Raw genomic sequence first — 16,008 nt, forward strand, 5'->3', positions numbered from 1 at the left:
ATGTTTTTGTGTAGTGATACAATTGGCAGGTGTAGTTCAGTAGAAAATAGTTCCCACATCTCCAAAACTCAGAAACTCATACAAAAACAATCTGGTAGTTTCTATAATCACAGCCCATAATTTACTTTTAAGTTTTTCAAAAGGAATAAAAGGAAGTCTTATGTTTTCCTCCACTGTGATGAAAACACTCTGTGCATATCGAACCGTGAACTTCGCATGCCGTTACACCCCTAATATGCATATATACAACACATCCTGTCATTCGTGCAGCCATCCGTACACATATTGAATTATTCACATGGTGTGCGACACATCTAGGCGTGCTGTATAGACATCATTTTCTTTGCACGAGTGGCTACTCACCTCAAGATTGACAAAGATAGCCTCCATGTCCTGTGGACTCAAGACTTGCTTCAATGGGATCATGTAATTCTAAAGAGGAACAAGAGAAGAAGCAGGGAAAATGTGTCAGAGTTCTCATTTTTTCTGTTAAAATGTATTGATATAATGAAATAAAACTCTGGGCAAGCTTTTAGCAGATCTATAAGAGTTTATTTGAAGGGCAGCACAACTGAAAGTTAACTGCAGCAACAAAGAAAATCAATACAAGGCCACGCTGTAAAAGATGAAGCACCTACCTGCCTTTGTGTTCACCGACTGTGTAAAGTTATTTAATTTCAGGATATAAAACCGTGTCTGCCATAAATACATGCTATACAGCTGTTCTCTACGCTGCACTTATGCTTACAGAAGAAATACCTGCCTATTGTGTCTCTAATGTTGTTTTATGGTTGTCACATTCCATCATCATAATAATAACAAATAGATCAACTAAGAAGCAACGGAGAGATGACAGGCTTTATTAACCCCAACTCAATTAAGCTTAACGGGTCCTCTGATCATAAGAAGGTTATTTATTCTCATTTAGTCTCATGTCGGCCTGACGCGGGAAACACAAGATACACATTTGGTTTAATGAAATTAGCGGAGCAGGTGATTTGTGGCGCTCCATCAAATCGCGAATGAAATCTGTCAACGTGGAAAGTGATGTGTTAGCAGCACTGATGTCAACAATGGGTCATTATCACACTGAGAGAGATGGTGTATGTCCATGTGTGTGTGTGTCTAGGTGTTTGTGGGTGTGTGTGTGTGTGTGTGTGTACTTGCTACAAATAGAGGACCAAGTTTTTAACCAACAAAGTGAGGACATTTTTGGGAAGTGGGGACGTTTTGTCCTCTCAACTTGAAAGGGCCGTTTGAGGGTTAAGACTTGGCTTTAAATGTTAGGTTAGAATTAGTTTAGGGTAAGGGTTGGGGTGAGGCATTTAGTTGTGATGGTTAAGGTAAGGGTAAGGGGCTAGGGAATCCAATTGAGTCCAAGAGAGTAGTAACCAAGGCCAACCCGAATTTAACAGGTGTTCTGTTTTATTTTTTTATCCAAACCCGACTCAAGCTAGACGCAGCTAATGTAATCTGAAGCACTGAGTTTGTTACACTTCATCACGGGGAGTCCTATGAATGTTTGCCGTGACAAATAGCCTCTGCGTTGCATTCAAAGTGTTGTGACGTAAATGACAAACTCCAGCACTTAACAGTACATACAGCCCCTACACAGACAATGGGTCTATCAGTTAGTCACTTAATATATTTTATTTTGACACTAATTTTACACTAATTTAATTTTACACTAAATTTTCACAAAAAAAACTTAAAACACAATGTTTAGTAAGGCTATTTTTAAACACATTTTTCAGTAACAGAATTTGAAAGCACCATGTCAATTGACGTGACCAAACATGACCTGAACCCAGACATAACTTCTGAATTTGTATGGAATCTGTATGAAAGTTTTTGATTCTTTGATTCAGATTTTTAAATTTTTTTTTATCTTAGTCTATAAGCAGTAGTGTTGAAGGTAGTGGTGTCCAATGGTATCACTGACAGCAGTAACACATGAAGAAGAAAGAGACCACGTAGGGCAGGGGAACACTATACCAATAAGAGGTGAGGATGTATATCACTAAGAAAATATTTTTCAAATTAATATTTTGAATGTTTAAAAATGTTTACATTTTATTTCCATTTTTAAGATGACTTCCCCAACACTTGTTGCCAATATGCATGTGTCTGTGTGTGTCCTTGCGCCTGTGATGTGTAGGTCTATATCTAAAGCCCCAGGGCTCCGCGTCTCCTGTAGAGGCCGAGCCATTAATAACCAAATCGATCAGCTCCTGTGACATTTGTGCTCCCCAATGAATCTGCCAATAGCTGACATTTCCATGCTGTGACCCAGCCCACAGGCCTGAGACACCAACAAAGAAGAAGTGACAAAGGGAACGCTTGTGCATGGACAGAAATGCACTTTTATCAGCACACTCCAATGTTTGTGAACTGCACAATCAGCACACACACGTATTGTGACACTCACCTTCTCAATGTCCTCTAAAGTCTTGTAGTACTTTGCTTCGGTCTCCTGGATTTCCACTAAGCAGCAATTTCTCTTGTCATCTTCTGTCATACCCATTTTCTACGATGAGAAAAGAAAAGTGAATGAGTCAGGACAGTTAGCTGCATGATTTTAGATTACTGATCATCTTTTTATATACTACATAGTCCAGGTCTAACTTTTTTTTAAGACCATATACATGTAAGGATTTTTTTTTTTTTTCATCATTGCTGTTGCTGTTTTTTTTAAGAATTTTGAACATGTCCCCTACCATTCCAGGTGGCCATTGGTTTCTCTTTATTTCCAGACAGTATAAAATCTATTAGTGCACTCTTGAAAATTGCTTGAGCTGTGTAATCCATCATATTATATTATCTGTATGAGATAATGCATTGCAGACGTTTCCAATTATTTTACACTTGAACTTCATTGCCATGCAACCACAATGGTACCATTGACAAAAATTAATGCCGACTTCATGTTGACCATGATGGATTAGACGTCTCAAGCAGGTTTCTAATGTCTGTTTAATTTCAATTCACCAAGATAATCCACTCATTATCGATAATGGTTTCCAGGGAGTCCTGGGTATAAAATTGATCGGATTAGTTCATTGATTTTCATACTGTCAGAATGAATGAAAATGAAAGGAAACCAAAATTTCCAATATATAAAAATATTTATACCATAAGGCTTTGTTTGGCCTGCCAGATGATTGTAGCAGAAAAAAATAAAATGTATAATACAAACTTACAGCGATTTTACATTTCGTGAGGTAAAAATATACAGAATCCCTGATTATTCTTAATTTGTGCCAATGCAAATTAAGACACTTTGCATAGAAACTCAGTCAAGGGAAGATGGGATCCTGGAACCATTTTGTGTCTTATGAATACAACACAGTAAAACAGGGGCTTGCTTTTGGCCTGTGGCCCATAATAAAGTTTCAATTTTGGCCCTTTAAGGAAGGGAACCCTTTCTGTAAAGTGTTCAAAAATGCTGAGGAAAACAATGAACACAATGTGCAGTACTGGAGCTACAGTGCTGTCATTTAGGTTGGACAGTGCTCTACAACCATTTTTAAACTTGAACCACATCAGAATGTTCACCCACACTGACTGACTGCGGTGTGTGAGCTGCTGGGCCTTTGTTTATCATGTATGTGTGGGCAGGCGTGCTGAACAAAGCATATGTATGTAGCCTACATGTAGATGCCTCAAGGGTTTTTAATTTAAAATCATGCAAGCAGGAACATTGTGAGGGGGCGGTGAAGGAGGAGGAAGAAATACAAACTTATCTACATAGATTGCTCTCATGAGACCTCATGTCTGAGTCTCCGTGAACGAACATGTGTATGTAATGTACTGTATACTGTACATGTGTTTCTTCGAAAGAACAATATACTGTAAGGCATATTGTCAGTGACTCACACAAATGACCATGGTAAAGACACCCACAGAGACAGATTTTCTATGCTGTGATTGTGACATGAGCAGCCCGACTGGGCAATATCTAACAGAGCCCATCTGGGACAGATTTGGCTGTTGATAACTAGCGCTGATAATAATGAAACTGGGGCTAACAGCGTTGAAACACAGGTCTAGTCCAGGCCTCAATCCAGCATGTGATAAACCAATCAGAATCAGGGCTCCAAGCCAGCGGGATAATGTTTATTTGTCTCGTGCTCTGAGGTTTTTCGTGCGGCAGCTGGTGGTCTTCGCTGACGTCAGTTAACGCTGCAGTCAGCGAGCTGAAGTCACAACTGTCCCTGAGTCAGACCCCAGATGGGTTTGCCTTTCCCCCATATGCACGGGTCAGTAATCTAACTGGCAGGTCGTTCTCTTGGGATGCTGGGAGTTTGTTTTAAATGAAGTGGCAGAGGGAGTTAGCTGACAGGGTGGGGGTGGGGGGGTGAGTCAGAAGCATAGCGGCACTCACCTGCATGTATCTGATCTGCAGCATGGGAAAGGCAAAGCAGTGCAAGTCAGAAGTCAAACGTATCACCAGTTATGTAAGAGACATCTAAGGGCGTTTTGAGATGAGATGTCATGCAAATACTGTACGATGGTCCCAGAGACATTGACAATACACATCACAGAAATAATGTAAGTGTGTGGTTTCTCTTCTTAGTGCTATTTGTTCATTGCATCTTATCCAGGAATAGCAAATATATTTTAACGCAATAATAAATAATAGGTCAGATTAAGTGTGCCAAATGCACACAGGCACTCTTAAAGGTGCAATATGTAAGAACTAAGCCACCTGTGGAATTCATACTCTGCATATCACCAGAGTAACCGCTGGTATGTGTAGCTGCCATTAGCTAGTTAGCTCAGTTAGCCATGCAGCTAGCAGTCCATAGCTGGGAGCACCGGGATAGTGTTTATTCAGTTATGGAAATATTTCTGAGTTTGTATTATTTCCTCATTAATATTGTAAATATTCAATTCCTGAGTTTGAATTTCTTCTCCGCACAATGTGTTTTTAAGTGTGGTTCGGTCCCCCTTCATATGCCTCACAGTGTTTTGTTTAAATGTTTTTAACCAAAATTCTTACATATTGCAGCTTTAAGGTGAACACCAAGGCAATCACTGAACAGATTCACAATATGACAAACACCTGAGACAAATAATTCATTTCAAAAACACCCCCAATAACAAGGCGGAGGTTGCTGGCAATGGCCCTCACCATGGGTTGTCGTACTTCCACCTTAATGATGTCCTCGTAGATGTCATCCCCATCGTCCTCACACGGCACACAGTCATAGATGTCATCCTCACCCAAGTCATGCTCACTGGGGACAAAACACACGCACACACGTAAGATGAAGAGCTGTATAAGAACACAACCTGAGCTCACAGGATGAATCATTTATATTCTGCCAAAAAAAGGCTGATACAGTACGTCCACTCTGAAAGCCGAAAGGCAACAAGTGCAAACACATTACCTTTCATAAGCCCTGACTGAAGAGTGACATTGGCGTTACAGGCAAGGGGACACAGTACCTGATGTTCACAAACCTCCATCGACTTGGTGCTATTGAGTGGCATTTGCCTTTAATGTGTTTATGTTGCTTTGGCACCCAGCTAGCTAACTGACCTTTAATTAGGCAAGCTGCCAGCAGAGCAGCGACAGTTACTGTGGAGAGGAGCGTCTTCTGGGAAGGATCCTCAAGCTCTGGGAGCGGCGCACTGTATCTACCTCTGCTCTGTGAAAGCAATTATTGTTTGGGAAACTTATTGAGGCGGTGGAGAAGCCTCAGCAGGAATACGATTTGGCAATGGGCCCATATCGATGGAGTTAATAAAGATGGAACCGTAGGTCACCGAAAAGGAAATAAATGCTTAAATACTGTAAATAAATAAAGGTTGTGAGAACTGCCTGCTGAATAATGGAGGACCGGGGTTTAAGCCTGTCAACTGCTTGCTTGTTTAAATGAAAATCCATTCACTGCCATTGTATTGAGGTGGAGGCCATATAATGCTCATGTCTAATGGTGCCATGAATTCAGAGAGTAATGCTGAGGATCCTGTTTTACTTTTTGCTCATATTTTTTTATCTTCTGGCAAAAAGCACAATTTAAAGTATGCAGAATTAGATACTAGCACTCCCTGTTTGTCATGTAGCCACATATGTGCCTGGATTACTTTGATACTGAAGAAAAATTGAAATTGTTGATTCTCAGGCAAGTTCTGGAGTTGAAAGAAGCGTCCTTTATCTATGATGTTTAAGTAGATTAATGGACAAGTATTTGTGATGGTGAGTCGCACCGAATCTAACAACATATGCGTCATGTCTGTGTGTTCTGATTTGATTAAACTATGTTGAGTTACATATTAATTTCCAATCTGCACTTCCTCCATGTGCTTAGAAAAGAAGGACCAGTGAGTTATACTGAGAGCCTTTTTTAAAAAAAAAAAACTTCTAGTTGCTTATACGTTGCCAAATTGGCGCCATTTAAAGGATGCAGAATTAGTTATTAGTGGTCCCTGTTTGCAGTGTACCCATGGATGTACAGACAACTATCAACGGACTTCTCTGATACAAAAAAAACAAACAAAAAAAGTGATCGTTCTTAGGCAGGTTCTGGAGTTATAATAAGCATCCTTTGTCAATGATTTCTAAGATTTATGGATATATATTTGTGATGGAGATGGAGATAAAGTTATCTACAGAAACTGTATGTTACACCAGGATTGCAGTCAAAACCACCTAAACCCAGACCAGGTCATGACCAAGACCAGAGTGCAAGAGACCGAGACAAGACCAAGACTCTGAGGAGTTGAGAACAAGTCAAGACCATAACAAGGTAAGGCAAGACCGAGCTGAAATTAACGTCACCGTCTTTATTCAACACACCATGTTTTACCAAAAACCTAACACAACACAATTTTTTTTCAAGGTTTTCTGGGTGTCCTCTTTGTCTGAGACCAAAACAAGACAACGTAAAATTGCGGTCGATTCTGAGACGAGACCGAGACCTTCAAAAAGTGGTCTTGAGAACAAGACCAATCTCAAGTACTACAACACTTACTCATACTGAATCCAACAATGTGTGTTTTAGGTCTGTGTGTTCTGCTTTGATTGAGTTATATTGAGTTACATAAGATGTGCAATCTCTGAGGGCTGCACTTGCACAGAAAAAAGGAGGACCAGGGTTCAAGCTCCACAAGTGGCCACTCTCCACACTCCGCTTAAATGTCCTTGAGCAGGACAAATAATGCTTGCCAGCTCGAGAGATGCCATTTTGTACTTTGACCTGGCCTGAGTGGGGGCAAGCCAAAAGAGGATTTCTCTTCTTGGATGAATGGTGCCTCATCCAAATGTATCGGTCCGTGATCTCCAGCATGTATACCTTCCTGTTGGAGGAAGATACTTGGCTGTCTGAGCACCAAACCAACCATGTTCAGGCCAGGAAATGTAATTTCACTTGAAAATCCCAGAAATAGGATATTCTGTAGGGATTTTACATACTTTATTAATTCATGAATATTCTAAAAAAAAAACATTTATGGGCACAAGTCTAAAAATACAGGCTGTCAAATTTTCTCCATGTGACTTGGCTTCATATGACCTTCCACATCTACCATTATTGCTGAAATATCCTGCTTTTCACTGCCAGTGTGAAGAGTGGATAAAAAAACCCCAGAGAAGATAGAACTGCCCTCAATCAAATATTCAGCCTTGTCGTCATGCTCATGCAAGCGTTATTTGAAGTTTTAATTGAGGTGGCTTGGTTCACTCTCACCACTATGCGTCTTCTTTCTTCATTAATTTAAAGTGGCTCATGTTGAATACTGAGAAGGCTGGGTGGGAGGACAACGGCCAGCTGACGATGTCCCATCGGTGTCTCCTCTCTGAACCCTGAGACTGCAGTAGGCTCCGCAGAGACTGGTGTGCTGGACGGCAAGGAAGCTTTTGCAGAAAGCAGATGTTGTACTTCATTTTGCTCTTATCCCTTAGAGATAGTATTATACGACGGAGGTCTGGTGCAGTCATATGAATATGACCTGTGGAAGAATCTCCAGGGAGAGCATGGAGGAGGAGTTCGGGGGCAGTCAGAGTGTGATATTTTTAAATAAGATTTAAGAAAAAAACTATCAATAACACAGAAAAAGAAAATAGTAAAACTGAATAGTAGCATTTTGTGCTATCTATTGATGCTGAACTTGACTGACAGTGAGAGCTTGTCAAAGGGAAATATTATATTGATTGAGTGCAGATGGGGACAAAAAAGTATGAGCCTTTTTGGGATCTTGAGGTCAAAGTGAGGTTTACAGTCAGGTTTCAGTGTACATCCCAAGGGTGTAGCTCATTGTGCACGGGCACAGGTAAAAAAAGTAAAAAATATATTCAAAATTTTAAGATATTAAAAAGATACTGTTTAGGATTTGGGGGTGGGAGAAAATAAATGATACTAGTAGCCTCAGTATGTTACCTTGGATGGTCTCACCTCCATATTGTGACCAAGCTCAACCCTGCTAAGCTTTTTTCAACAAGTGATGTGCTATTACTTATGAGCGAATGGTCCCATAAATTGGGAAATAATGTTTGGATGAGGTGGGGGGATCCAGTAGAGGTCATGTTCACGTATCGGGGTGGGGCAGTGTTTATTATTAGGTATATGAGTAGGTATAGGTTTGTTTCAAGAACTGTCAAGGAGAGGGTTAAGGTTAGAATAATGGGTAGGGGATAGGTTAGCTGAAGGGGCATGACACAGAAATGTTGACCTTGAAGCCTCTTAACGCCAATGATACAGGTCACCAGACAGAAGAATGCCCTCCACTGGGTAAATATAAATTGGTAAAAATAAAATAATACAAAAAAATGTATAAAATGAAAATGACAGATCAGACAGGTCCCATTATCAGTAAAGTGGTTGGGGTTAAGGCATGTAGAATTGATGTTTATGGTTAATGTTTCAGGCGCCAGGGCTTACATTAGTGTAAGTGAGTGTTTGTGTAAAACCAGAAAGACAGAGAGGAGAGAGGAACATAATTCTTGCCACTGTAATAAATCTGTCGCACTGTAACTTCACCATTTACATCCTTTTTATCTCCTGGGCTTTTGTAGACATTAATAAATCATTCAAATGCATGTATGTGTGCGCTCGTTTGTATGTGCTTGTGCATGTGTATGCATCATAATGTATCATTGAGATAGAGAGTGGGAGTAGAGTCCTGAGGACTCATGAATTAGGCCTTATTTTCTGTCTGATTACACTGTGACAGGCCAGAGGGTGTCCAGTGCATGCGTTTGCACGCAATCGGCACGCTAGCCTCTGCTAGCAGGCCTTAGAGCTACATCAGTGGGGAGCAGGGACGGAGCATGACTCACCATATCAGAGCTACTGAGCATATGTCCCCAAAGGCTGGGCTGTCTTCCAGATTTTTTTTTTTTTTTATAATAATGTGATTTTTTATATAGAAAGTTGTTTTTGTAAGAGCTGAGATAAACTGTGTGGGGAGCTCCGACACTGGCCCTTGACCGCCTGGTAATACTTCCAAACTTCATCTAGCCAGCCGATAAACTGAAACAAATACACTTAAAAGACAAACCTAAAAGAAGTTATAGTCCAAGGCCTCTTGGAGGTTGCATACATCACTATACCTCACAATGCAAATGGAGGACAACATACTGAAGAGTTTGATATCCATACAACCCCTTCAAACAAGATTTTTGAAGGTTGAAGCCAGATTGGTTCCATATGAACAGCAGCTAACCATGGTTCAGATGGTCCTATGAGCCGCACTGGCCTATGTCACCCCTGGCCGATCAATAGGGAGTTATGCTCAGATCCCTTAATATAGAGAAGCAGAAATATGTGCCACAATGTCTTGGGGCAGTCCATGAGGAATTGGCTTGAGAGCCAGTGGGTTCATGTCCAGCATGTGTGGACAGATCCTGTAGCTTGAGAGGTGCCAGTTTACCTCTGAGATGCCCATGAGCAAGACCCCAGACCTTACTGCTTGGGTTTTTTTTACCAAAAATCATGCTCGAAATAACTTTTAAATGGTAAATGTAATCTATAAATGTCCTAACCAAGGTCTTTATATCACTTTTGCTTTGTTTTTTAAGTGGAAAACGTAGTGGTATTATCACTGGTGCCACTGTTGCACAGACAGCTGGATCACTTCTGTTTTCCTCAGAGTTACAACCACCAACAACACAGGACGTTTTTTTTTTCATTTTTTAGTCTGTAGTGGAGATGTGAAAGCAGATAGAAATGTTGCCAGGCTGCATGCCTGACTGGGTCGCAAGTCATCCTTCATTTTTCCTCCTTCCCGGGTGATTTCATGCCTGGTGGCAGACCAAATTCAATATGGAAAGCAAGGTTTTGAGGGAACCAGTCTAAATGCCCATGGTTTCATTATTCTATATCCATTAAAATGTCAGTCCATCAGTATTTACTATACAACAATGAGTTCAAACGAAAAACTTGTCTACTGCCAGTATGATTTCTAGTTATTCACAGTGCTTTACATTTAAAAATGTTATCTACAGTATATATTCTTAGAGGCTTTCTATAGTTACAAAATGCTTTATTCTGAATTTGGTTTCATGGTAATACAGTTTAATTTGAAATTTATGACTTAATACCTTGCAGTTAATAATACCTTGGCTGAGTTCTATCCATTCTCAAGCTATCGACTTTTCATGTCAACCTGCCCAAGGGATTAACAGAGCAAAATAAAGTGCAAAAGAGTGACACAAAAGGCTTGTGACACTCTTTGCTTCGGAATGGAAATCTATGTGTGCCTTTCACAGAGGAAAAAGTCCCTTGGCGACTGTACCCGATTCCCCCCCCGCATTTCATGCTTTGTCAACTCCAGGATGGAGTCATTCCAGACAGGGAGGACTCTGAGTTAAGCGACATGAGGACTTGACATCACAAAGCCAGAGGGAGGAAGTATGGATCAGGTATACCACATTAACCCAAGAGACCTCAATTAGGTAGTAGCTGGCCTCTACCTGAGTCAGACACTCCTGCAAACAGATATAGTCCGGCAGAATGCAAACCGGAGCATCCTATCACAGAATCTCAATACCATTCATTTACAGCGCCAATTTCCAAGTGACAGCCTAAGGCCTCAATCCACCTCACCTGAACATGAATTCTTCTGACATGATATTGTAAATATGGAAATCATCCAGCACGGCAAGCGACCTCTACTTAACCTAGAATGATTCAGTCAACCCAGAATGTTCTCGCTCATATTTTAGGCAAAGCTGCTGGATGCTGAACAGCCATCTCTCCAAAAGCCTTGAGAAAACCCTACTAAATGGGTTATACCTATAAATACAGTGTGCCATCATTACATTAGTGGAGATTGAACTTGCAGCTGTCCCCAGAGACCTCCGAGGGTGCACCAGTTCGAGTCTTTTGGCTGCTCCAGAGGAAAATGAATCATTGATCGATATTTTGCTGCACTGGCTGCTGGAACAGTCTTCCATTTAACGTTTGGTCTGCTGGCATTAGCTGGGTTTTTAAACCTCACCTCAGAATCCATTTTTATAGATTGCTTTCCAAAGCAGTTATCTTTTGTCGTCTTACCACTGAACTTAATGACGCCACTTTATTGATTGTTATTGTTTGCTATTATATGTTTTGCCCTTCTATTGAGCTTTATTTTCTCACACTAGATATTTTTAGAGACAATATTCCGTTTTATTCCTTGCATGTTGTTTTTATGGCACCAGATGTCCTGTCGTTGTATTATTTCTTTCCTCTGGGGTCTTGAATGGTTCATCCGTTAAAATTGACTATTACTGCTGTTGCACGATCATCATTGCCCTCTCCCTCACTCCCGCAGCTCAGTCAAGCACTCAACTGAAATTATGAATGCATTAATATTTCAGGCTAATTAATAAGTCTTTGAGAGCAGGGTTATTGTAAGAGCGGCCTATGTGCCAAGTGTGTCCAACTGTATTAGGCGCAGGACCTGCTGATGAATCAATTATGCGGTTGTCCATTGATGAAACGAAATACATACATGTTCTCTGCAAAAGGTCAAGAGCAGTCGTGCAGCAGGGCGGTATGATTAATTCAATAAGAGCCAGCCCTCTGCACCTACAGGTTACACAAAGAGCACTGTGTTACAGCACTGCTGACCATTTCAGGAAAAAAAACACGAACTCAAGCTTCAGGCTTATTGAGGATTTAAGGCGACAAAATCCATTCATAGAAAGAGGAGATTTTGCGGGTTAGAGGTGTGAGGAAAATTAAAGAAATAACCACTAGCTATAGAAATAACCCTGTATATAAATGGTATCAAAACCTGCGCTCACTTGCTCTATCGGTGGATTCATCACTCTATGCACTTGCTATGGCCACTGGATCTCTCAAAAGTAATTTACAAATTTTTGAGCCACTATACAGGTGACATTTCTTTACGATGGATTTAGAGTCAAATAAGGAACAAAGAAGCTAACTTTAGCCCATTTGACATTTCCTAATGCATTTAAGGCCAAGTCTAACTCTAACCCTAACCACCAAGTAAATATAGGGACCAGGAGGACGAGTCTTACTTCCTTTTTTCTGACACAGAAGAGAAAAAAAACGATGCAATTGTATGTTCTTTTCTTTCTTTGAGCACATTTTGATCCCTGTTTGTTGTTAGTAATTCCTCTGCTCTCCTCAGGATCACTTTTGGTGGAAGATCCCGTTCGATTGTCAAGGTAAGGGCCTGCGTTCAAAGCTTGCGGGGCTACATGTTTGGCTAAGCTGCACTCTAATCCAGTATTAGCCTGCTTGGCTTGCACTCCTCTCCTCTAGCAAGAGCACATTCATTCCTCATCCCCTAAAGAACACCACAATCATGTATTCAGCGGGCATATATCTATACCCAGCATGCTCTGCTTTCTATCTCCCGCTCTCCCTCCCTCCTATCTTCATGTGATGAATGACACCCATCTCAGAGCGGTTAACTAATTATTCTCCATTAATCTGAGGCGAGCAGTCGCTGTCACCGCGGGACCCGCTGCCAACACCGAGACCCTTCGACTCTCTTTCACACCCAGGAAAACTTGCCCATCCACCTAACGACACCAAGTCAGGAAGCCGGCCACACAGGCTGGCCGGCGGAGAGGCAGTCAAGCCAGAAGCCAGGGCAGAGCTAGTGTCACCATGGCAACGGGCAGAGTGACAGAGGGCTTATGTAATTAGGCAGTTAGAGGAAATTGGAAGAAGTGACAATCACAGTTCACTCTGAAACATCACAAGATGTGTGCTGCATACATGATGGGAGAGAACTGTAATGTATTCAGATATGATTTTCTGTACATCCAGAAATCTTTTGTATTTACATTGTGTATAACAATCATGTCAATCATGCAGAAAGAGCAAATATTCTGTCGTGTCTGTAGTGATTTATAGACAGGCCTATAAACATAATATTATGTTTATGGCTGATTTGCAGCATAATCAGAAGCTATTTTGCATTTTTAACCACTTTAAAAGCATTTTCTGAGGTGTTCTCATCACAATAGAAGCCTTTTTACCATAAAATGCAAAAAGAAATGTCCTTTTGCAGCAGGAAACGACACTTGTTTAATATTTAATATAATCCAGATGAAATCTAAGGTTTTATGAATCTGAATAGCTACACATCATCAAGGATCAGGGTTGATCAGTGTTGTGTGTAAATGTATTGATCACATTGTGAGGATAATAATGTCAATCAATATTCTGTTACTGCATTGCCCATTTCCTGCCTCAGATGTTTTCAGAAACATATTTTGTTTAGTGTACTGTTCAGCGCTCAGTGCCATGTCACTCGTTTCACTGCTGTGTTTGGTTGTAGGTCTATCCAAATACATCTAGAGGCATTGTGGTCTTTGCCCGTTGATAACGGCCCATGGAAATAGAAAATGAAATGAGAATTAGTTTTGCCAATTAGTCTGGCAATGCTGGGCCATGTTTACACAGTCACATATTAGAACTTGCCGCCTCTTTGGAGACTGTGCCCAGAAGGTGAACCATTACATATTAGGGTTCAGACTTGATTTTAGTTCAAGATTAGCTTTAGGTTTAGGTTAAGAAAAGGTTAGGGTTGGGCTAGGCATGTGGGTTTTATGATTAGGAATAGGTGAGGGTACAATCCCTTTTCCAATTTTTAGCCCTATCCCTCGTTTTTGAGTGCCCCCTTGCCCCTCAGAAAAGAGGATAGTGGGCTAATGGTTAAAGTCTCCCCTTATGAAATGAGACAACCCTTCAAGACCCCCGTCATTTTTGTTGATGCTGTTAACTTAAAAACAGACCCACCCTGCCCCCTCATCCAATAAATAAGATCACTGCTTCATTACCCGGTCACTAGCGCTCAGGTTAGTAACCTGTGCTCCTAGCCTGACTGTCTGTACTGATTTGAGAGGAGCGATAACAAATGCAGCAACTTTGCTGCTGGGCATAAATTAAATTTCAGTTGTCACTCTCCATTAAAGGAGGGGGAAATGTCACATTGAAATACATCACAATGCAGGACTGTTAGGCACAAACCAGCAAAAACAATGTAAGGTTAACTAGCTAGCTCAATAGCTACCAAGACATCAGCAAACCAGTAGTGATTGTTTTCTGCTTGTTATAAAAAAAAAAAAGGACCATAAGACTGAAACGACAGAGTTCTCATAACCCTCAGTTTGATATGTGCCTCTGTTTGGAGGACCAAGTAACCCTAACACCTAATCCTACCCCTAGATGTGAGTCAGTTGTACGGGCAAGGGGAGTATTAGGATTGAGCCTAAGTTTCTAAAAAGTCTCCCGAGGTGAAAGACAAGTTTGTGTGGGTGTTTTGTTTTTTACTTACTCTGCCAGCTCCTCAAGGCTCCGGTACACATCATCCTCATTCAGAGCTGTGTCCTCTGATGGAAAGGGCCTGGTGACACACACAAAACACACACACACACAAAGAGTGAGAGAGGGTACAAAACACTTTATTACTGCACACACTTTGTCACAGGTAGAAAAATAACCGGTCAGAAACTGCGTGTTCTATCTGCCAGGTTGTCACTCTTAGCCCCATCACTTCAGCAGGATGTATTCAACAGAGGAGCCCATCAGTCACACACAACATTGTCAAAACACATCAACACAGCACTGCTGACAGATAAAAAAACACGGCATCTTCCCATGGCCAAGTTTCTCAGGAATTCTCGGAGGAAAACAGCCTTTTTTTTTTCAGATGGATGGCCAGGTGTCTTATAAATCCTCTCAGGGGGTTTGGGCTGCTTTCAAGGACCCTCGGGGACAAAGACGAGATTTATGAAATATTGAAAATGACAAGTTTAGAGCTGTAGATTTTATTTTATTTTATTTTTTTTGTTGTTGTTTTGTTTTTACAGCACAAGTGACCTTCTCTGCTTGTACACTTTTTGTTACGAAACAGAATGATTATGAAAAACACTGCAAGCTACAATTGCATAAATAAAAGCATTCATGTCAGCCCATCGAGGAATAATCTGAATAATTCATCCTCTTCTTCAATTTCTCATTCCTGTTCACTCAGTGTCAACAAACACAATACTCCCGGGAAGTGGCAGATCATAAAAGTGGATGACTAATCAATTAGCTCATTAAACAGAGTGGATTTATTTCTAATCTTTTTAAAGATACCTGCTTCCTGCAAACATTAAAAGTGCGTGATTGGATCTCGATTGCCCGGTCGAGTTTATGGTGCCTTTTTTTTTTTTTTTTTTTGTCTTTCACGAGAGCTGATTGCTACAAATTATAGCCTATTAGCTTAATGTTGTGCACAATTGAAGCTCATTAAAATCAGCGAGGTCACGATCGGTGCTAATCATCAACCACGCTAACATCGCTGGAGCAGAAATGGCCTTTATTATTCAAATGAATCCAGAGTATCTCTTCTGTTTATAGGAGATGCTCTCAGGCTTCTGCTAACCTCCAAGCTGAAAACACTTTTTTATTAAAAACATTTTGCAGCTTTCAAAGTCACAAAATGCCTCAATACTGTTACATTTTTCAGTAGAAGGAATTTGTTCTTCATTTTTAGGTCTGTTTGTTTGCCTTCACCGTGTTTGCAGCATGCTGCTGTTTCCAACCTCTC

The 16,008-nt window shown here is 40.8% G+C and overlaps 1 protein-coding gene across 1 annotated transcript in view; it reads right to left on the bottom strand.

The window, feature by feature from the left end:
• vav2 (vav 2 guanine nucleotide exchange factor) overlaps window positions 1-16,008 on the bottom strand; it is a 241,752-nt gene that overhangs the window by 42,328 nt on the left and 183,416 nt on the right. The window contains exons 4-7 of the mRNA XM_073478376.1: window positions 14,749-14,817; window positions 5,135-5,240; window positions 2,429-2,527; window positions 364-432 (exon numbers count right to left, since the gene is read on the bottom strand). Of these exons, the coding sequence (XP_073334477.1) occupies window positions 364-432; window positions 2,429-2,527; window positions 5,135-5,240; window positions 14,749-14,817 (343 nt within the window). The remainder of the gene's footprint in view (window positions 1-363; window positions 433-2,428; window positions 2,528-5,134; window positions 5,241-14,748; window positions 14,818-16,008) is intronic.

This window comes from Pagrus major, chromosome 12 (genome assembly GCF_040436345.1).
Source record: "Pagrus major chromosome 12, Pma_NU_1.0".
NCBI classification, from domain to species: Eukaryota; Metazoa; Chordata; class Actinopteri; order Spariformes; family Sparidae; genus Pagrus; species Pagrus major.